The 24,765-nt window shown below is 36.1% G+C and overlaps 1 protein-coding gene across 1 annotated transcript in view; it reads right to left on the bottom strand.

The window, feature by feature from the left end:
* LOC109102816 (teneurin-1-like) overlaps window positions 1-24,765 on the bottom strand; it is a 137,166-nt gene that overhangs the window by 89,129 nt on the left and 23,272 nt on the right. Inside the window, 2 exon segments of the mRNA XM_042753939.1 lie at window positions 8,425-8,688; window positions 12,047-12,327. Of these exon segments, the coding sequence (XP_042609873.1) occupies window positions 8,425-8,688; window positions 12,047-12,254 (472 nt within the window). The 5' untranslated portion in view covers window positions 12,255-12,327.

Below are 24,765 nucleotides of genomic sequence, written 5' to 3' on the forward strand. Positions count from 1 at the left end.
GTGGATTTTCTGCTATAGGGTGCCCTCCAGCTTCCAGTATGAATGAAACAGACATTATGTGTGTTTATAGAGCTCAAAAATTGCCATCCTAAGTAATTGCCATCCATCCTATTTTGGGTAAAAATAAAAAATAAAACTTCTCTCAAAAGAAATTTGAAGTAGACATGCTTTTCTCCAAAATACAGAAGTGTACAGTAGTTTTTTTTTTTTTTTTTTTCATTTGTTTTAAAAATCGCATTTTAGATCGAAAATAGCAAAAAAACACTCTGATGTGCCAAGCCATCAGAACCAAACCCGAAAATTGTGGTAAAAAAAAAATCGAAGTATGAATTGAACCGTGGGCTAACTGTACTGTTGCATCCCTACTAGGCACATATATACAGTGCACTGCCAGCCAGAAATGCATCAAAATGCTCCCATTATAATCAGCAAGTACAGACAGAGTAAATTAGAGGTTTAATGTGGAGCACATAGCTTTGGTTATAATAGGAACATTAACAGGAGTCCCAGATTCAATGCATGGATGGTCAGTGAACTCACACTGACCAGCAAAACTCTCTGTGTAATGTGGATCTGTGTAAATCTGCAGTGAGTGACAGCTTCAGTGATTAGTGGAAGAGCACTAGAATTTTATATTGCTTGCTCCCTGTCTATAATTTATTTAAAATTTGATTCACATTTTTTTTTTCCTGCAAAGTAGTCTATTAGTCGAAGTAGTCAAGCATTCAGGCACAATCTTGAATTACTTATGTAAGAAAAAAATCATTCCACTACACAGTTCTCATATTGTTTTCTAAATGTTTCCTTTAAAAATAATATAGCATGCATAGAATGTAGTCACTCCATAAAAAATAAGTATTTTAAGGTAAACTGTATTAATTGAAACCTATAATTGTAATATCAAGGGAAATAACAACATTTCCATAATTTTTGTCATGAAGCCATATTATGTATACAGTATCATATTACACACACATATCCCTGCACAAATGGACAAAGGCATGCATATAGAGCAGACACATAGTGTATGCATCACATGCTTTAAAAGAAAAAGAGAAGAGGGGTCTCAAGAACTGACAACTTGCCTAACAATGAAAGACTCCCACCTACTAGTGTTCTGTATTCTGCCTGCCAGGGTCTATGGTGAATAATCTGCCTCTTACTTTATCTTGATTCATATTCACTCATATGCATAACACGCATTTACTACTGTTGTTATGTTTGTTATATTAATATTATTATGTATATTTATTCATATACACACATATACATCACACTTATTTATTACTGTTATCATTCCCCCTAATAATGCCTTTTGCATTGTTCTTTATTGTAACTAGTGCTTTGGCAAAACAAATATGCCATAATTTGTCACGCCAATAAAACACATCGTAACACTGAAAGGAAGGCAGAGAGAGAGAAAAGCAGAAAGACACAGAAAAAAAAGGTGCCTCGGGGAAAGTAAAAAATGTTAATGTAAAAAGTACAAACTGTACCAGTGGCAGATGCTGAGAGGGAAAGGATAGAATAAGAGGAAGAGAAGGAGAGATAACTAAGCGGCATCTGAATGGAAATGGACAGAATGCAGAGCAGAGGGACGATGCGGAGAGAAACACAGATAAACAGATTGTGTGAGTGAATAAAGAGAGCATTTTTAAAACCGGTGTCTTAAAACATACAGACACACACATATGTGCGACAGAGGGAGAGCGGGAAAAAGAGAAACCGAAAATCTCATCCCTTTTCTCCTCTCGATTTATTACATTTCCTGCTTTTGAAATGACAGAAGTAATTTTAAAATGTCTCATCGTGCCACTCTTCAGCACACAGACACCTACACTCATGTGGAAGAGAACAGTTCAAAAGGGATTGTTTCAGAGACTGTGCTCGAGATTAAATCTGCGAAAACCTCATTAAAACTGACAATAAATGAGACTTCAAGAAGACACGTCGGCCATGTAAACATCATCCAAATTACACAGGTACCAAACCCCGGTTTCTAAAATAGTTCTCAGCTGCATACAGTATCTCTACTATAATAATAACGCTCTTCTGCTCAGCAAATACGCTCGGCATAAAAGTTTGAGCGGCGAACACGTTCAAAAAGATCATTACGGGTGCCAGATGATTAAAGGCAGTGTCATTAGGAAAGATATCATTAAAACAGAGAGGACGGACTGCTAGAAACCACATGTGTTCAATTAATAGGCTGAAGAGGTGCAGTGCTACAAACACACTCGCTGAAAGTTCAACTCATTCTTCTGTTTTTAATCATTAAAGCTTCGGTGGAGCTCAGACAGCCCTCCAGGCTAGAAAAGCACCTATCAAACTTTCACAATTCCACTTTTTTTCTGAAGAAGGTAATAAAGTCTTGATGTATATGGGAGGGAAACTGCATTAACTGTGGCCCGGTACCCTGGAGCAAATAAATGCACAAGTAAAACATGTTTGGACAGCTTGAACGGCATCCGATTAGACACGTTTGGTGTTGCGACTAAGAGCAGTGGTTTTGTCGTCCTCCTTCTTCATGTATAAATAAACTTACCTAAAGTGCTAGTTTCTGTAAACAAGAAAACTACTTAGCGCCTTCATTATTGTACACTAAACCTCCTATTCTGTGTTTTTGCTTTATTAAATTGAGAGTAGTCTATAAGACTGAGTGATGAAAAACAGAAATCTCCTCAATTTCTAAATTTGAAAGAGTTGGGTAATCTGCTCTTATAGTGAGTTTTATGTAAGGAACACTGATGTTCCTTGAAAATTTGATTTGAAAATTTTTCATTTTTAAATCATTGTTCTCTCTCTTTTTTTTTTTAACTCACTGGTAATTGTGTTACAAGCCCAGATGCTTAACTGTAAGTATGCCGCCATCCGTTCAATTCGAAAATCCTTTTAATGGTTCTCAGACTTTACCCCTCTCATAAATCTCTGTATGCCCAAGAGATTATTCTCCAGACTAGAATGTTAGATTGTCTGCTGCAGGCCTCATCATTGCTTGGAGTTAAATACCAAAAAAAAAAATTATTAAGAACCTACAAGACTGAACTATGAGCAATATGGCTGTTTATTAGTATTTTATTAATAGGCCTTTGACTTTAGCCAGTGAGCACAAAAAACTCCAATAGATTTAATTCCGCCGTGGTCACCTTGTAACCCACATCTTCTCATCTGTTGCTATGAGTGGTTCTGGGCCAAGTGACCCAGAATGTTCAGAAAGAAAAAAAAAAAATCCTTTTCCTGCTCCTCTGAAGGGCATATAGATTAATAATGTCAGCCGCGTCAGATGGGGTCACTCAGACTATCTTTTCAGTTATAGAAAATAAATTCTCTCAGTTTTCATGTTTGACACATTTCTGCTGCTACGTAAAGAGCTACAGATGTTTTAAAAGCATCTAATAATGCATTCATATTAACACAGCAACTGTTACCTCTTAAATATGTGCACGTAGTGCAAATCAAAAGAGTTTTACTGTCCATCTCTCAGAGGAGCAGGAAACCTTACATCTTCTTTGCAACCGTAAACTCTTGATCCTCATACACCCATCTCTCTCTCTCTCTCTCTCTCTCTCTCCAATGGTACGACAGCTCTGATGGCTGAACTTTAAATGACAGAGATGAAATTAATTCATAGGTGAAAATCCATCATTTCAGATCCGGAATCTGTGCCACCTACAAGCATAAAGAATTAATGGAGTAATCTTACTGCGAGGCAGAGAGAGTGAGGGAGAAAGGATGAGAGAGAGGGAGGAAGGAAAGGAGGAAGGGAGAGAGGTCATTTTATTCTAATTTGTACCTCTGACAATTTCCTGTCAGAGGATAAAGCAAAATAAATAAATAATTGAATATAAAAAATAAATAAATTAAACAACTGAACAAATAATAGCATATTTCTATCTGAATATGAAATGAAGGCCTGTTGCACTGCTATTAAATAACAAGATGAAAAGAGAGAGAGAAAGGGAGAAAAAGTGTTTTTTTCTATCTCCATGTTTTCTGTATTCATATGTGTTAGTGGGAGTCATAATTCAATACAGAGGGGAGGTGTGACTATGGTGTGGGGGGCATGACTACGTGGGAAGCGTATAGATATACATTCACTTTGCTGAGATGTGTGCATTTGTGTGTGTGTGTTGCTGTAAGTAAAGGCATTATGGCAGAAAACTGTTCTATTAGTGCAGTATAGTGAAAAATAATTACTGCTAAAGTTGCATATAACAACACACACACAGGTTATCTGGGAGTGCTTTAGTGGTTCAGTAACTTGACATATACAGAGACAGACACACACACACAAATGTTGTGGAATGACGGTGTTGGTAAGACACTAGAGTGCCTGCTTTGAGACTTGAAAGCCCAATGCATTTACACACTGCCGTCTTGAGGATTGACTGTTACATGAGCTAATCTATCTCTCACAAGAAACACATACGCACTTAAAAAAAAGTGTGGTGAACGGCTGTTCCCTCATGCTCAATTTGTACTGCAGATGTATAGTTTTTCAATTCCTCCAGGCATTCATTGGATTAATTGTATTATTGTCTGATAATCATAGATCCTGCTTTCACCGCCACAAGTCTGTCTCAATTCAATCACCTTTGACTTTCATTATAATCTCATTTTACCATTTCAAGACTCTGTAAATTAAAAACCTTGAGCATGATAATGAATTTACTGTGGCTGTGTAATCTGCAGTCTGCCGTCATTTATTGGCACTGGAGCCATGACACTGGCTGAACTGTGAAGGCGGGAGTCTGCGCTGAGATGAGGGACCTCGTGGCTCCCGACAGGAAAAGACTCTTTTAGCACCTGTGATGGTTGGCGATCTCAAGAGATCTGGGAACACAGGTGCTGTGAGCTCTTATAAAAGCTGTCTCGAATCTACAGTATACAGCAAGCTGACATGCGAGTGGATGGTGTGAAATGCAGGCAGACCGTTGAGAAGCCATCGAGTGCTGTGCTGAAGCTAAATTAGTAAATTAGCATGTCTTACTATGGTGTTCCTCTCAGGAAACAGTTTGGGGAAAAAATGTGACAGTTCTAGTAGTGTAAAATCAGGAAATGCTGCAGAATATCTGAATATATGCATACATGCTTTCCTGGTTTATTTTTTTTAGAGAAGAGGAGCCATTTTTACTCTGCTTCCACATGCTTGTCTACATCTCATGAAAAATTGTGTAATTGGCTTCATGAACTCTCGGTATGAGTGGTTACAGCGCATTTTAATGACATCATCAATGGAGAAGCTTGATATTAAAAACCATCTGAACTGACCCAGGATTTCAAGATATTTAAATGAAGTAAACTCCCTTCTCCTACCTGTTACGCACACACAGAAACATGCACACAATGCAGTCTGGCCTTAATGCGCTTGTCCAGCCTTTGTAATTAATTTTCATTTGCATTTATTGGATCAGGAGAAATTAATTAGATCTCTCTGGACACAAAGATGATATCCATACCACATGCATCTTTCTGTGTGAGAGCGAGAGAGCATGGTAGCTGCCTACTCAAAAGGAAGCCAAACATGATTCACTGAAAAGATTCTTTGAGGCCAATGTAAGTCTAGATGAAAAAAATAAATAAATAAATAATTGTGAAGGCTCTTATAATTGAATATGCCAATGTTTTCTTAAGGGGCCATATCATGAAACATTTTTGTACTTTTATAGCATTAGTCAAGGTTTCCTTTTTCAATGCATTTAGTTTAGCATTTGCAAATCAGTTATAATTGGTTAACCTCTTTGCATGTGAAAAAATAGGTCTAAAATAGTTGCCACTGCCCTATCCTCCTATTATAGTTTTTTTTTTTTTTTTGTATAGCCTGCATGGTGACACATTTAGGAAGCAATCCGTGAAGACAACGGTGGGCAAAATACTGATAGTCACAACAAACTGGTAAAAATTTGACACCAGTATAAATTTTGAATTGTCTCTATTGCAGTTATGCTCATGTGACGCTACAGTGCTGCACTGTTATGAAAATGTATCATTTTGATGTATTTTTAAGCCTAACCAGTTTAAACTTTCATGTGATTTTAAGCCGTTCAAGTCCAATAAGACACAAATAAGAAAACTCAGTTTGGTAGTTGCATGCTTTCTGTGCACACGCAGTAACAGTAACTGTTTTCTACTGTATTTAGTTGTACTATTGTTTGTAATTAGATTATTTGTTCATTCTTATTTTAATACTGTTTACTTGTTTTCAATAAGCTTGATAACTTTTTACTTTCTGTACATATGTTAGACTAGTATTAATGTTTTTTTTTAACAACCTTATTTCCAGCAAAAATAACTATATGTGACCTGTGCTGGCAAAATGAGTCACAATGAGCACATTTTCAAAAATGTGTTATTTTATGTTCACATTCTCCATTAAAAGCCCTTCAGAATGATGTATGATTTGTTGTAATCGGACGAAAAATGTGATGGTTACATTTTTTTTTATTAGAGTAATGACTGAGCTACACCTGTTTGAATTCAACAGAGTCTGCAAAGTCAATTTTGAGAAAAACGTCTGTGATGGTCACATTCTCCATCTCCAGTTCTTTTCTTTATAATTGCTATATTAATAATCACAATATAGCTATTTTTTATTTTATCTTTATTATAAATAAGAATAGATGCAAAAAAAAACAGTAGAACAAATATAAGAAACAAATAATGCATTACCATTTTCATTTTACATATAAACAAAAGCATTCAAGTAAGAAAAACAAATAATCAAATGTAAAAATCCCTTAGTCTGTTAATTAAATTTAGTTTGTTATTTTCAATTTTGTTTGTTCAGTTCAATCAAGAGCAGCGAGTGATTCCCTCTTTCCTTTTATTGTTAGATTAACATTAATGAGGCGGCCTATGTTAAGACCCACTGTAATGTAATGCAATGTAACAGTTCCCCGAACATTCACTTAAGACATAACAGATTATGTTTGCGTGAATACTTAAATACTGTAATTCTGTGTATATTTGTACTGTATATGTATCGGGATCGCATACAGTCAGATGTGTCTTTATGCGCGCGCTTCGGGTGACAGACAGCGTGAGAAGCAAACGGAGAAAAGGTACTCCTCTCAGAAAATGTACAAATAAAGGTAAATGAACATCTGAAATTATTATTTGGAGCATTGGGATTGTTAGACGAGGGCTTAATTAACTAATTTTTGGGACCTCAAAATCTACTTTTTTTTTTGCCTGTAGCTCAAAATTAGCCAAGCGCATTCCGACTCATTTTGCCAGAATGGGTCACATATTGTGATATATATCATTAACATTAAACATAAGACTCTTATCATAGACTTTGGGCCTACATGCAGAAATGTGCTGCATACAATATTAAATAGTTCTCCCTAAAATGAAAATTCTGTTATTCACCTAATGTTATTCTAAACCTGTGTGACTTTTCTTTTTTATGAAATACACAGTAAAAGATATTTTGAAAAACATTGATGCCTTAGATTACCGACTGCTTCTATGGGCAACAATTTGCAAGCCATCCACCATATTGTCTTTGTACACTTGAGAACAAGTTGACCACAACTACAGGCTACAGAGAGCAATAAGAGTGCATCTGCTAAGGAGGCTGTACCAAACTCTTTTATTTCAAAACAGTTACTCCATGTTTTTCATGATATGACAATTATTTAGCACTTAAGTTTTTTTTTTTTTTTTGCGTTTAACTAATTGATATAACACTGTTTAAGCATTATCATACTGTCGGCGCTCACATTTGAATTTATATTCTCGGGAGGCGCTTTCTTATCAAAGCGACTTTGATAAGACAGCGCATACATTATGTGCGTGGAAGAGAGATGTAAAGCAAAAAATTAGATAGCGGATCCGAGTCAAGTACTAGAGTTAAGACAAAAACACTACAAGCATCAACACTGATGTGCGAGGAAGGATTGTGGAGGAAACTCTAGATCTAGAGAAGTTGGGACCTTTTGTGTGGAGAGATGAAAGTGCTACATGACCAGATATACCAAATTATCACCAAGACAATGGTTTGCTCCCGCAAAAGTCAAACAAATACAACCTTATGTAAGTGTGTTTAATAATAACATAACCTTAATATGTGTGTGTGAATATGAGTGTGAGATAATGGAGTGTAGTTTACAGACCGAAGTAGTTATTAGTGCGCCGCATAAATATTGCATCACTGGGTAGCGTAGAGAAGGTGGTGTGTGCGTGTGTGTGTGTGTAGCAAGACTAGGAAGTCTGTTTAACTGCGTGTGTATCTCCCTCTGCGGCAACTCTCATTAAAATTGTAAAGTCGTACACTGATGAGGGCACTCTAGAGTAACCCGCACACATGCACGCACAAGAATGAAATATTATTGAACATCATCCTCATCACCACTACCAAAATCTGGCTGACCTACAAAAAAATGTGTAATAATATAATATGTAATATGTATAATATTGTACCGTTCTCTGGCTCAGACTTGCGCTCTTGTTCCGTATCGGTGAGGGACAGGACAGAGTTTGCTCGGCTCGACAGGCAGGAACTATGCTCTGACTTTACTTCCTGCATCCACAAGCGCAGGGCATGGTCAGGGGAGGCGCCGCCCTCAGATTCAGGATCGGAAGGGACACCAGCAGATACCCCTCCAGGGTAAGCAAGGTCCTGATTGGCCGCATGAAGCTCTGTCTGGAAATCAGGGAACCCAGTCTTGGAGGGGTCTGAGAAATCTGTGAAAGTCCGAAAGAGAAAGGAATGAATTAATGAAATATATTGCGCAAATCAACGTTTTAGTACGCACACACATAGGCTAGTGGATTAAAGTTCAGAGCTGGAGTTGTGTACCGACTGCTGAGATTTCTGGAGCCTGGCTGAGAAACTATTTTGTTCTCTCTTCAGAGATGGAGAATGGCTTATAAAACCTCAAATAAATATTTAACAACAAAGAGTTCTACTTTTAACTGCACAAAATGTGAAAACCATTTAAATTCCCACAAGAATCTCAGAGAGCGTAGGAGACATATGGGTTTACACACATGCACACTCAGACACAGAACCTCAATGTGTGTGTGAACCAGCACTACTTTTCTCTCTCATTTTTACACTTACAGTACATCAGCTCACTCTAGCATACACACACAAACTACATTCTCTGAGGATTCTCCGAAGTAGCTTTACTGGCATTAGAAAAATTCTTATATTGCCATAGCATTGCTAACATTCACTGACAGACATACAATACAGTTTAAAGGTTTGGGGTCAGTAAGATAATCAAAAAAACTATTCTATTTGAATAAATTTTAAAACGTGACGGCAAAGCTGCATTTTCAGCTGCCATTGCTCCAGTCTTCAGTGTCACATGACCTCTCAGAAAGTATTCTAATATGCTGATTTGGTGCTGTTGAAAGCAGTTGTGATGCTTAATAATTTTGTGAAATTTAAAAATTATTCAATGAGTATTCTTTAATGAATAGAAAGTTAAAATAAACACATTTTTTTAAAAAATAAATCTTTCGTAACATTATAAAAGTCCTTTTTGATCAATTTAATGCATTCTTTCTGACAAAGTATTAATTTCTTTAAAATAATAATAATAATAATTGTAGTGTACATCATTTTTTAAAAAAAGAAACAAATAAAAAACCTTGTTGTCATTCTCTTGTTTTTTAATTCTGTCTTTTCTCATCTCATCTGTTCCCATTTCCTCTTACCTTCTCTTCTCATCTCATCATATCCTGACTGGTCTTTTTACTACTTGGGGAACTTTGTATTTTGAGCATGTGTATGCACATAGCACACTACAATGTTTTCTCTCTTTTCTGTTAATCTCTTTTCAATCTTTTCATTCTTCATTTTGTCCCTTCATCTCATCTCTTCTCTTGCCCTCAATTCTCATCTTTTCTCATCTCTTCTCTTCATTTGTTCAGGTAAAATTTATGGGCTCTTGATGTTTTTTTTTTTGAAGTGTGTAGCTGTTAGTGTGTGTACAGGAAGTGTGTCTTTTTAGACATGTGTGTGCGTGTGAGAAGCGAGCTCTTTACTCAAGTGTCCTTAAGAATCCTCTCCTCTACCTCTCTGACTCCTGTCTCCGTGGCTACCCCTCTCACTGCTCTCCGTGCTCTAATCATCTCAGTACTAATTGTCCACGATGCACTTCTCCGTCCTTCACTGAGAACATGACCCCCTGCTTCTCAGCCTGACCCACACACACATACACACTCGTCTAAGAGCAGACATGGATGAAAAAAGCCAGGGTAAGAGGAATGGGTGAAAGACCTTTTTTTACATCTCTTTTCATTTCTCCTTCTTTCTCTCTCTCTGTCTCCATTTCCATCTCTCTCTTTGTAAAGCTGTTTCCGTGGTAACTGGAATGAAATATTTTGTTCTGCATGCAGCATTTGAATAATTCCATTGAGGAAACAAAGAGCCTCACTGTCACCTGCTCAACCACTGCCTTATGTATAATATATGTATATATTGTATGTATGTACATATGTAACTATCCTGATGTTGGACCCATACAGCTGAGAAACAAAATTCAGCACTGAGGGTAGTTTAAAATTATGTTTAAAACAGCTTGACATTTCCTGAATCACTGCTAAATGAGTGGACAGCATTTCAACTTTCTGCAGGTTTCTGCAACATTTTTTTTCCAGTATGAGCATGAAGGTTTGAGAAATGCTGTGTGCAATTGATAATTTGCAAAAGGAATCCCACAGAAGCCATGCATTATTATTTTTCTGTCTTTTATTTTATTTTATTTATTTATTTTCTTTTGAGAAAACATGTAAACAAATGATATGTATGCCATCTGGATAACATCATTTATTATTAAGTATATATTTTTATTAATTATATATTTAATTATTAATTAATTGTTTAATCATACATATTTAATGATGTATATAATACATATTAATGTAATGGATAATAATCTGGAATTAAAAAAAAAATGAGTGTAATTTTTAATCAAAAGCAATTTATATATACTCTGAATGCATCTGTTCAGGTGGCCAAAGGGTCCAGCAGAACTAAGTTCTATTCAGCAAGAATAAAAATGAAAGGGAACATTGCTTGTGCGTGTTTGTTAGTTGTGGGGAATCCTTTAATTAATGGAAATAGCTCACCCTTGGGACTCAGACAAGCAAAAATGCCTCAATGAATGTAGAATATCAAAGACAGAAGAATAAAGGGTGAAATAAATTATATTATTAAAATTATTTTAAAATTTAAATTGTAAATCATTATTCAAAAGTAAAACACGCATCCCATTATTATTTAATGACAAGAGTGTTTGATGTTTGGTGTTTGTTTTTTTGTTTTTTTTTTGTTTGTGTGTTTTTTGTTTGCTGTTTTTGTTTTAAAGTGATTGTTTTCATAGATTAGTGTTCATAACTTATGAGTCACACCATAAAAAGCAAATATCAACAACATCAAACAAAACAACTCTGGAAATTATGATCTCCTTTAGATAATGCAGCTTTTCACGCAATGTCAGATGCTCATGATAACAGCTCCAGTGCCCCTCTACTAAATGTAGAGGAACATTAATTATGTGTCATCATTTAATGCTGTCTCTCTCACACAGACACAAGGAAGCATGCACACATATCCTTGTGGAAATTTCGTATGACATCTATTAAACGTTATTTGAGTATATCACAATATATGAATTAAACTACTGTATATATAAAATTAAACTATATACCGCAACAATTCTATATCATATTAGAATGATTTCTGAAAGATCATGTGATACCAAAGACTATAGTACAGTTATTATAAATTGAAATAATTTAAAACTCTTCTTTAAAATTGTAATAACATTTCACAATGTTATGGTGCTACTGTATTTTGATCAAATAAACACAGCCTAGGTGAACATAAGAGACTTCTTTCAAAAACATAAAAAATCTTACTGACCCCAAATATTTAAATGGTAGTGCACATGTCATTCTTTTTGACAATCTTTTGCTACTTTTTTTACACTCAGAATTTGATCGCAAGAGAGTTTACAATTTAATAAAAAATTAATAAAAAGACATTCTGAATGGCCCACAATCCTGTTCCTAGTTTCCAAGTTCATACCTTTCTGGGGCTGCTCCAAGGGTTTCCTGCGGACTTTGTGGCTATTGTAGGTGAATCTGCGGTCAGGCTCATAATCAGTGTGGGTGTGCGCCTCTCTGTAGTGTTTGTGATGAAGGCTGGTCCCATCCTCTTCCTCAGATGAGCTGGAGTAACTGAGCTCCAGGCCAGGGTGGGGCCGTGCCAGAGATTGGTACAGCTTCTCTTCCATCTCTGCTTAATTTCACAATATCATACACACACACACACACACTCAGTAATCTCAAAAACTCACTCAAAGCACACTGCACACACACAAAGAACAACAACAACAAAAAAGAGAGAACAGAATAGAGGCGATGAAACAGAAAACAAACAACAGCAGTTCAAATGTACTCTAAACTTTCATTTCACTAGTGCAAATTTTTGTAACACGATACATGAAACAACTTGAGAACAAACGGCTGCTCAGTAGAAACTTAAAGAGGCATGAAGGACAAAACAAAGCAGAGACACTTTCCAAACCGCCCCCATGTTTTAGCCAAACATTCATCGACCACCAGGAAAAAGAGAGAAGGTCTCAGAGGACAAATGAAAGAGAAGAGGGAGAGATCGAGAGAACGATAGATGGAGGATGAGATGAAGAGATAAAGAGATGCTTAGATAGAGGAAAAGAGAGGAGATAAAAAAGGGTGAAAGGCTAGGAAAAAAAGAAGCAAACTTAAGAGAAATACAATTGGCCGGTAATGAAGCCAATTAAATTATGAAATTAACTTCTCTCACTATACAGTACACCAGTCAATAATTGATTAAAAGAATTCATTAGGATTCATTTTTATGTTGTTGTTGTTGTTGTTGTGGTTAACCCAATCAATCTTACATTCTGAATTAGCTGAAATTTCACTCTAAATAAATCTATATTGATTCCTTTGACATTGTAGTACATCCAATTTTAATGCATTCAGTTCTTCTATGGAAAGAAAACAAAATGATAACTAACAAATTGGCTTTAATGATGTTGTAACTGGAGCTCCTCTCATCAGAGATGAACCATTATTGCTTTTTCATGACCAATCTAGATTACTAGGAATGCAACAATCAATTGATACTGAAAATAATAATCTCAATAAAAACCATAATGTAAAAACTGATAATCAATAATGAAAATAACGAAGGACTTCCATTATCAATTAGTGAGTTCTGTAGGCCTAGATTAGTAACACCACTCTACCATAGTAAAAAAGCAAATTTCTGTGAAAAAAAAAAAACACTCAAAATACACCCACCTTTGCAACACCTATGTATGTTATTCTTTTTATTATTATTATTATTGTAATTTCATTGTTGTTGTTCTTGTTGGTTCTATTTCATTTTATAAAATTTTTGTATAAAATGAAAACTAATACTGGAGTCAGACATGATCGTGCTTGAATTGCCCTCTATTCATCTTATTCAGTGCTCTAGCACTGACACAATATCTCTCTCTCTTTCTCTCTCTCTCTCCAGAGAGCACGGCTCCCTTTCAGCTTTTACTTCCCAGAATCTAAACGCTGACCACGACCTTTCAATGACCTTTGAGCCTGAAAAGAACATTTGGCATTCAACAGAGAAGTGCACAGGTAGGGGAGGGCCAATGGAAAACAAGATGCGGTTAGACAGAGAGAAAGAGAAAGGAGAGAAGGAGAGATGCAGCTGAAAGGAGACAGATGAAAAGGAGAGGTGGAATGGATGAACACGGGATGAAAGAGAACTGATAGAACGTAAAGGATAGAAGAGGCGTCAAACGAAGATGAAGACAGGGACGGATAGGAACAGAAGCATGGCTGAAAAATGAAAGAGGGAAGGATGAAAGTAGACAGATGAAGAAATGAAGAAGGATAGAAGGTACTCATGAAATGGCCAAACAGGTTAAAGACTTTGTGAGAAGCAGACAGGAGGGAGACAGATAAAAGAAAAAAAGTCGCTCACATCCTGACACTGATGAAATAGAAGTTAAAAATTACCATCAAATGCTCGTTAGTATGTATACTCTGTATTGCTTTGGTAATGGGTTACTAATTGGCCGATGTAGAAATGCACGACATGACTAAGTGATGTGGGAGGGGTATGCAAGTTAAATCCCTGTCAGTCTCTGGCAGGCTGCCTGCTGATTGGATGTCATGCCAGAGTGACTGCCAATTGGAGGCGGCGGTGACTTTGCAGACTGGAGGCAACGTCTTCACATGCAAACACAATTAATAGTCTGTTAGTTAATAGCAGTGGTGACGAACACTCCTTTTATCTGTCTCTCTCACTCTGCTCTCATGAGACTCATGTGAAGTCTAGGAGAGGAAGCAGATTGAACAATACTACTACAATTTTTGAGCAAAACAGAACTTTAACATTTAAAGAGCGTTTAAGGCCACTAATAAAATCTGTGCAGGAATAAACAAAAGTAGACACACGTACACTTGAAGCAGACAGATGGGGAGGGTTCTTATGGGAGTGCTGAATAAGTCTTTGTAATCAGACGATTATGATGATTACAGTGTAGGAGAACAAACCGCCGAGAGGGGACACAAACATTGGTCACGTATGCACAATTGTGCGCCTAATTGAGTTTGTGCTCCAGTCTACACAGTTTATGTTTGGAGATGCTCTTCTTTTATCATTGAGCAACAAGTAAGAATAAAGGCTCTCAAGTGGTTCTCTGCAACACCATGCGGGGTCAGAAACAAAACGCTCCTCCTTATTAAGAACCATATTTTGCTGTAGGGTTCTTGAGTTGGCTATATTATATAAAACATTGATGTTGCATTATAGGTGCTTCAGGTGAGTGTATTGGTTTTATGTATCATCCATTAACAGAGGAAAAGGAAAGCCCTCCCAAGTCTTTAAAAAGAAGTACAATGCTTTACTTCTCTTCAAAGTGAAAAAATGGAAAACGGAAAAATGAAAAATAAATAAATAAATAAATAAATAAATAAACCAGATGATGAATGAAACATATAACCATAGGTACTTTTTCCAGGAATTGGCCAGTATTAGATATTTTACCTATTCTGTCTGCTTACTCTTACAGCAAAATAAAATGAAATATTTTAGGCACCATCTAACCTGTCTTTAATTTTATTATTATTTTTAATTCAAAGGTTATTCTTTTCTCTAAAGCAGATTTCAAAAATAAAAGGTATCAATCTTATTCTGCACCCATCTTACATTGGATACTGAAAAATAAAGAATAACAATATCAATAATAAAAATACATACTATAATTCTAAAGGTTTTTGGGGTCAGAAATTTGAGTGGTTTCTTTTTTTTTAAGAAATGTATATTTTTTTCAGCAACAATGCATTTAACTGATCAAAGGTGACAAGAAAGACATTTAAAATTTTACAAAAGTTTTCCATTTCATATATAAAAGCTGCTCTTTTGAACTTTCTATTGATCAAAGCATCCTGAAAAAATAAAAACATTTCCAAAAAAAAAAAACCTTGTTTCTTTAGCCTCAAATCAGCATAATAGAATGATTTAATGTGACACTGAAGACTGTAGTAATGGCTGCTGAAAATTCAGCTTTGCAAACACAGGAATAAATTACATTTTCAAATAGAAAACAGTTATTTTTAATGTTAGTGTTTAAAATATTACTGTTTTACTGTATTTTTAATCAAATAAATGGTGAGTATTAGAAACTCCTTTCAGAAACATAAAAATCTTACTGACCACAAACTTTTGAACTTTAGTGTGCAAAGATGTATAATCATTTATTTTATTGGTCAGCAACAATAGCATTAAAATAATTGCTGCTTATCAACAGTGACCAAAATTTCAAAATTGGTGTTTCACAAGCCATTTTACTTGCAAGATCTGATGTATTTCATCCATCAGAAATTAGTTGGATCCACACCTGAATGGAACAAAACTGAAAGAGAGTTTGCAGCAGGTTGTAAAGAACTTTTCCTCTCCTGAAACACTGTTGACACCCACTTGGACAGTGGAGGTTAAAGACGCATTTAACATTGAGAGCATATACCAAATTCTAATGGTAATACTATACTTTCCTATGGGATCAGGCTTTAGAGATTTTTTTAGCTTGTGGTTTAAATGATTATATTTGACTCTCAGGGTGGTGAAACTAGCTCTGAATAGATTTTCGTACTCCTGTTGCTGTTATACAACTGTGCATCTTTGTATCACCCAGTCACTTCACCCATATAATCAGATTGGTTTAAGTGTTGATGTTTCGACAGCTCAATGTAGAGATGGATCAGTGTATGGACAGTATTAACACTCTGTCACTGAACCTTCCCCAACTAAACAAAGAGAAAATCGAAGGGCTCTTAGCCAGGGATAAAGGGCGGAGAGTGAAACTGTCTACAATGCAAAAATCCTCTCTTGAATATTAAGTCTCACGTTGAAATACTCTGTGTATCGTTGTGCACAAATTTGAAATTTGAGGTCCACATAAGACATGCTACTTAAACTGCTTTTTATCAGCTAAGAAACAGTCCAAGCGCTTCTCTTACGAGGAGATGCTGAGAGATTGATGCAGACCTGGACTGCTGCAATGCTCTCCTGTCTGCTCTTCCCCAGAACGCCCGGCTAGACTACAAATTAATGCTGCAGCACGAGCGCTGACAGAGACGAGAATGAAAGCACACATTACGCATGTCTTAAAGTCCCTTCATTGGCCTCTCGTAAATTTTAGGATTGATTTTAAATTTCTGTTACTGGTGTACAGATCCCTTAATGGGCTTGCACCTAAATCCATATCTAATAAGCTTGCAAGGATCATTTTAAACTGGTCTCTCTGGTCCAGGCCCGGACTGGCCATCGGGAGCACTGGGAGAATTCCTGGTGGCCTGGCATCTGATTTGGCCCACTGCCCAGTTTTGTTTAGTTTTTTTATATTATTATTATTTTATATCACTGCCTGCCATATCTACCAAAATGTTCTTTGCCGAGTTTGATATTCGATAATAAATCATGAATTGGTTAGTCTTGACTGGCAGTGCTACAATTCTGCTCACGTTTGTTCCACGCTTCCGTCAAATGGTTTAGAATCGAACAGAGTAATCAATAATGCGCTGGACTTGAGGAAGGGGAGGAAGCAGCCAGAAGCAGCAATGAAATGTAGCAAAATACTGATCTGTTCAGGGCTTCAAGTGCAGGTCAGTTTCATCTGTAAATAGGCTACTGTATTTTTGTTTTTGTTAACTTAGTTATGTATTAAACTGCTAGCAAATGTAGCATCCCATTATTATCCTCAGTAAGAATACTGTATGTTAAAAGGACATCATTATCTACTGTAAAGTAGCATAAATAAATTTAGCAGACAGATGTTCACATCGATTTATAGGGAATATATTTGGAGGGAGCTAGTGGAGGCAACACCACAAAAATATGAGACATAATAATGCAAAAACGTGTTCAGTATTAATTTTCTATAAACCAATTGTTGTAATTTTTACATTTAGGCAAATTTATTTAAAATATTTGTATGAAATACATGTTTGTTAATCTTGGGTATTTAAGTGATTTTAATTACAACAATAACACATCTTCCTAATGTAATACTTTGAATTTAATTAAAATAAATTTAGATTGTGTGCAAACAAACTACAATGAGGGAGCTGTTTTGCAACAAGGTGGAGACAGTTCTCTTCATAACAGTAGACTTGCTGGTAAAGAAGTGACAGGTACAAGTAAAACAGACAAAATAATAATTATAAAAAAAAAGTACACACACACACACACACCTACTTAGCTATCTAAATGGGGACATTCCATAGGCATAATGGTTTTTATACTGTACAGACCGTATTTTCTATACTCCTACACCAACCCTACACCTAACCCTATCCCTTACAGAAAACTTTTATTTTTATACCAGTTTTTCAAATGAGGACAACCCCAAAATGGTTAAGCAGGTACACACACACACATACATATAAACAGAAGTGAGAAAATGAGATATAAAGCAATATGAAGAAATGGGAAAGGGAAGTGAAGGTGCCGTTCAAGGGAGAAACTTTAATTATTTTGCTTAAGGATTTAGACATTTTTGTTATGTGATGGCCATACAAATTATATTGTTGTCTGGTGTCCTGCAGAGTTTAGCTCCAACCCCAATTAAACACACCTGAACCAGCTAACCAAGATCTTACTAGGCATACTAAAATCTTCCAGGCAGATGTGCTGAGGCAAGTTGGAGCTAAACTCTGCAGGACAGCAGCCTTCCAGGACCGAGTTTGGAGACCCCTGGTGCATAGGATGGCCTGGATGAGTGTGAGATTTCCCGGCCTGAAGTTGTGTCCCAGTCCAGCCCTGCTCTGGTCTCCTAACACTGTCTACGTTTACATGCAACAAAATAATCCATTTGTAATCAGATTGTTGGCTCAATCGGACTGAAAACCATCATGTAAACACCTTAATCGATCCGATTGAGCTCGATCGGAATGAAATTTCGATCGGATTGAAGGGGGTGTTTTATTCCTCTTCCATTATGATTGAGAGTGCATGTAAACACTCGATTGGATTGAACCACGAAACTGAAAGTACTGCGCATGTGCAATGACGCAGAAATAGCGTAATGACGTATGACGCACAGAACGAGCTGCTCTTCCTTTTGAATAAAGTGTTGTATAAATGCATGTCCCTGTCATTATAAAACTCTACTTTCACTCGGCAACTGGAAGTGGAGCAGGACAACCTTGTTTTGGATACTCATCCACAAGCTTGTTTTTTTTTTTTTTTTTTTTGCGTCATAAATGAACAGCACAGCACAGTGGTTTATATGCATATTTATTCATAAATGGGTAAATATTAATTCTGCTGTTAAAAACAAATAAAGAAACCATGTAGGAGAGTGGTTATTATGTTCAAACAGTGAGAAACTCTATATTATCTATATGTCACTTTCACTTTTCAATTTCACTATTTGAGCAGTGTGCGAATGTCAAAAAAAAATCTATTCCGGTTTGAAGCTTGTGACATATAAACGCACACATCAGCCTGATCACTTTATTTAGCATTCATGTAAACACTACAATCACATTCATCAATCGGAATGAATTCAGTCCGATTGAACCAAAAATTGTGCATGTAAACGTAGCCAGTGGCATCCCAGCAGTCAGTAGTAAATCTTATTGCTATTCTTGATCAGTTTAAACAAAACGCACATTTTTAACACAACCTCTGATTTGTTTTCTTTATTTCTATGGCTGATTTATTTATTTATAAACTTTATTTTATGTATTTATTACATATGGTTTAACTGCTGCGCTATTTATACTTTTGTATATCATATTCCCCTTGATCTATGTGCATGTCTTATTCATTTTATTCTTTAACTGCACTATCAGTTACATAACTTCCTGTTTAATTATGCACCAACCTTACTTTTAATCTTTCATGTTTGCCAACTGACACATTAATGTCTTTGCATTGCATCTTTTGCACAAGATATGGTTTACAAATAAATCTGAAGAGAATTAGGTTTAATTAAATCAAAGGTAATAATCTAAGGTGGGGCTGCACCAATCAAGTGCCATGTGAATATGACACTGACACACTAATATAAATGTTTGAAAATGTAAAAAATATTTGCTTCTAAATATTGTCAACAATAACATTAGCATGATTTGACTGCTGGGAATCGTACAATATTACAGGCAGCCCATAGAGACATATGATAGCTTCTTTCACGCACACACACAAACTGCATATACACAAAGAGGATAATATTCATTCATCCATCTTCAGATTATCAGTGCAGACTTCCTGCGCTGATTCTCTTTAAAACAGTCTCAAACACACACACACACACTCACACAGCAAGAGTTGACATTCCCTCATCCATCTCTCTCTATTGCCAGAGTCACTTTCTGCACTGAACACCCCCATCACCCCCCCACCCCCCACCTGCCTCCCTTGCCAACTTGGAGGAAATGACACACACACACACACACACACACACACACAAATACACACAATTTCTTTGGAGGAGAATCAGATCTGCAGCAAGAGAAAGCTCTTGACCTGAGCAACTGCACAAACGTGTCAAAGCCCTGATACTGCCTAAAATAAAAGCTGACAGCACATGCACACACACAAACAGAGTCCATAAACATGAAAGTCAAGCGCAGGTCAGCTAAGAATATTTCTTGCTGGTGGCATTTCTCAGTGCTCCCAAAAAGGTAAACGCAGACTTTCTACATAAACCTGAAGCTAGTCAGACATCCCTGGGGGTCATATCTGACAATGATCATCACCATGGAGACCCAAACTGGAGGAGGGGTTAAGGAAATGGATGGCGACGTCTACTTATGAAACATACATTCACATCAATATTCTTTGCTTTTTTTATACAAATCACTCTTCCTCTTACTATTTAGTCTGCTATTTCATTGTATTTTTACTGTGCACGGGTAAACTTTCTACCCAGTCACATGGACAGATTTGTTTGTAAACAAAAAATTCATATTTTGCAGCAAGATACAGAGCATTTACAATATGAAAATTCCACATTTTAGGCCAATAAATCAGGTCGAGATTTCATTGTCATTTTTTATGACTTTCCCCTTGAAAGTCAAAATATTAAAATTTACTGATATTTCTAGGATTTTCAAGATCATGAGAATCCTGCCTAAATTTAATATCCAACTTAAATGCACAGAGGAAATCAATAGAAAACTATCTGAAATTGTTGACAATGACACATTTATGCATTTACTGTAGCTAAAGCTATTTTTCAAAAACCTAGTCTGCTAAGTTGGCAGTGGGTGCTGTTACCTACAGCAGCTGTCTAAGCTCTGTTATAGCTTGTTCATAAAGGTATTGAATAGTTCGAGAATGTGATAAGATTTGATTTGATTTAAGCTTCCCTAAAATATTTAATACACTGTCAGAATCCTTTTGTTGTCTACTGTCAAAAGATGAGCTTCTAACCAGCTCTACTGGCTCCCCTATGTGCTTACTTTCTTACCGTTATGTGATTAACACATGCCCTGTTGATGTACAATGAATAACACAGAAAAGAGGACGTGGGGTGAGGCTACTCTCTGATGGCTTGTTCACAGACCATTCACTGGCCATCTGATGAACACTGGTTTTCTCAAGTTCCAAGCCTCTGGCTGGTGATCTGTTGGCTGCAATATAGCTGGAGACCTGGCAGCCAAACAACAAGGAAACATGGACATGAAAAAGGTGGCTGAGACATTCAACACTGACACTAATGATCAATCATGAATACAATGAAGAGACAAGGATAAACAAAGTGTCAAAAAGGAGCCTTTCCTGATTGGCAACAGAGTGATTTATCGCAGTATCTTGAAGTCCGATTCATCAGACAGCAATTTACTCCAACACTGCACACGGTGAATTTCAGTCCAGGGCAGTAACAGCTGTCAAGCGTGCAAACACACACACACACATATGCAGGACGCATTCTTCCTTTCTATCATCTAGATGGCTTTGAGAAAAGTTAAACTTTTTTTCGTCAATTTGGTCACCGAGTCAAATAATATTGCTGTTTGTGTGTTTTATATTTAGTATGATGTGAAGCAACAGCCGAAGTCTGACAGATATACACATAGACTAGTAATTTAAAATAAAATAAAAAACAGAGCATGGATATGTTTTTTTTTTTTTTTACATATTTAATACTTAATTTAATATTTAATACTTAAAATATTTAATGTGTCAGACATACAGCAAGATTTTAAATTTCAAAAGGCATGTTATGCTGAACTTGCATTTTGAATGTTTACTGAGGTACTTTTAATGAATCACTCAAAAAGTCTGAACCAGTCTGACCTAAACTCACATCAGTACACAGTACACATATTTGTAGTTTTTTGAAAAATTTAAGACATCATAAAATAAATATAGATAATTTATGTACTAAAAATGTTTAAATATATAGCATATTTTATGCATAAACAGCATAAATAAATGTTCTTTTGCTGTTCCTTTTGTTCCTTGAAACAAAATTAGCCCCCAAATTAGTGCCACAGAATAAATGTGTTTTATATATATTTTTTTTACACTTTAACGTTTCAGTCATACTGTCGTGTGCTTACCAGCATTTTAATCCATCTTGTAGATGTCCTGGCAACTAAGGTTCGCTTAAAGTGGGAACTAAACGTCTTTTCAAACTTGAGAACTATATACAGTCACAAAAAATTGTTTATTACTCAGAATCTGTGCCAATATCACGGACCATAACTATGTCAGCATCAGTTGGCCCTTGAGTGTAGTTTGGGCTCCTCCTCAGTGCATCCTATAAATGTTGTCATATGTCTTGCACACATCCAGTCTGTTTTTCTTCATTAGTAACATGCAATTATATATGAGGTGTTGAATTTTATCTTTAGCTCCTTGCATTCTTTGTTATCATGTAGACAACAAGTTAAATAAAAATATGAATATGCAATATAGTGCATAAATTTTGCAAAATGCTCCTCTTAACAGTTGTTCATTCATGTTTATTTCGTACTATAGTAGCAAAGAAAAAGACAAGATGGGTTCATGTACCGTTTGAACTGAGGCGCTACAGAGATTGCTGATGCCACATTAAGGAGCGCCAAAACGGTTTATTGTTTGAATTTTGTTATGAATTTGGCAGAATTTTAAAACTGATGCTTTGTTTATTAAAAGGCAACAGAGAACAAAACTTATTGAGATTATTGGACGGCAAGTGTGCTACAAATGATTTGAAGTTCACGCATTAACAGAACACTGCATATAGACTAAAGATCTTGATTACAAGAATGCATATTAGTATTGATTCTAAATGAGAATTGTTAATGATATTGCTAATGTCCACTCAACTGAAAGCTTTACCTGTTGCAGTTTGTTCAAGTTATGCACTAAATAGACACTGCTTTTCTGCACTTTTACTTTTCAAGACTCAGTCATTTTCGATTTCTCTCATGCTGCATAACTGGAGCTGCTTTTTGCAGGTGTGCCTTCAACGCTGGTGTTCAGCAGAGATAAGGACTGTTATTCCACTAAAACTTCAATGCGCCTCATCTCAGTTTATAACGTCAACATAACAAATTATGTGATCGCAAAACAATCAGGACAATAGGCATTACATGCAAGTTTTTAAATCACAACCTGTACATTTATATAGTTGCCAGTGGCGATCTAAGCAAAAACTTAACTCACAAACGAATATTTATGGTCACAAATGCAACCGTTTTAGGCGCAGTCTGGAGCCCTGAGTATGTTTTACAAAACAACAACAACAACAAAAAAACTATTTCAGTTTTTCCTTCTACAAAATCTCATGTTTAATTCAATGTGTTACTTGCTGCTTCTTTGTAAATATTTGAGAAATTTACCAGCCATTCCTAAGTGAAAATTGTTCTACACCATTTTTTTTCAGTGTATTCATCAAAGAATCCTGAAAATAAAAACTAACGGTTTCCACAAAAATATTAAGCAGCACAACTGTTGTCAGTGCTGATAATATGTAATATTTCTTGAGCACCAAATCAGAATATTAAAATGATTTCTGAAGGATCATGTGACACTTAAGGCTGGAGTAATGGTTGCTGAAAATTCAGCTTTGCCATCACAGGGATAAATTATTATTATTATTTTTTTAAATATTAAAATAGAAAACAGTTATTTTATATTACAATAATATTTAACTTTTTTATTTAACTTTTTATGCAGCTTTGGAGAGCATACGAGACTTCTTCCAAAAACACTGAAAAAAGTATGTATTGTGTTATTATGTTCTTATGTTGTACTGTTCAGCAAATGAAAATGTAGCTTACTGCTAATGTCAATAAAGGTACCCTTTATTCATATGTTCACATTCATTACCTCTCCAACCCCATCTCTCTCTCTCTCTCTCTCTAATGGCATTCAATACTCTTGTGTATCTAAATGCTTTTTGTCACCTCACCACCCCATCTCTCTCTCTCTTTCTCTCTCTCGATCCTGTTAGGCTAAAGTATCTGGGTGTGCTCATTCTTAAGGGCTTTTCTGAAGTGTTTCTAATTCTGGCCTGCGACTCAAGTGAAAACACTCCGTCACACACACACACACACACACACACACACACACACACACACACACACACACACACACACACACACACACACACACTGCAGTGGCTCACAGCCCCATTTAGCTGATGTGCATGTGTGTGAGTGAGTGATATGAGAGCTAAAAGCTTGTCCTTCAAAAACTGTCAGCTCTGCTCAGGCTCAAAACAAATGTTTCTCTTTTTAAGTGTGTTTGTGTGTGTGTGTGTGTGTGTGTGTGTGTGTGTGTGTGTGTGTGTGTGTGTGTGTGTGTGTGTGTGTGTGTGTGTGTAAGAGAAAGAGTTTATCATGCAGTTTATCAGAAAAGGTTTTATTATTCCTATTTATACACAATAAATTGATTTTGCAACATTGTTTTTGGGCAAAAACTACTCCAGTGTTCCAAAGACATTACACCAGTATTCAATAAAGCCTGAACTAAAATAAATTGATATCCAGTGGAGAGTGAGCTGAACACATGGAGAGTGTAGGTGTTTGAGTTTGCTGAGCATGAGGGTTAATCACAAATGTAGGGAGAGAAGAAGAGAGTGAGACAGAGAGAGAGGGACAGAAGGCAGTAAGACAGGTTTTTAAATACAAAAGAAAGATCCCTTCACAGTGATTGATGCTGCAAACCGAGATTATGAACTATGAATCCCATAATCTGACAAAAGCATCAAGTGAAAGTACACACACGCACACACAAACACATACACACAT

Source organism: Cyprinus carpio, chromosome A5 (assembly GCF_018340385.1).
Source record: "Cyprinus carpio isolate SPL01 chromosome A5, ASM1834038v1, whole genome shotgun sequence".
NCBI lineage: Eukaryota > Metazoa > Chordata > Actinopteri > Cypriniformes > Cyprinidae > Cyprinus > Cyprinus carpio.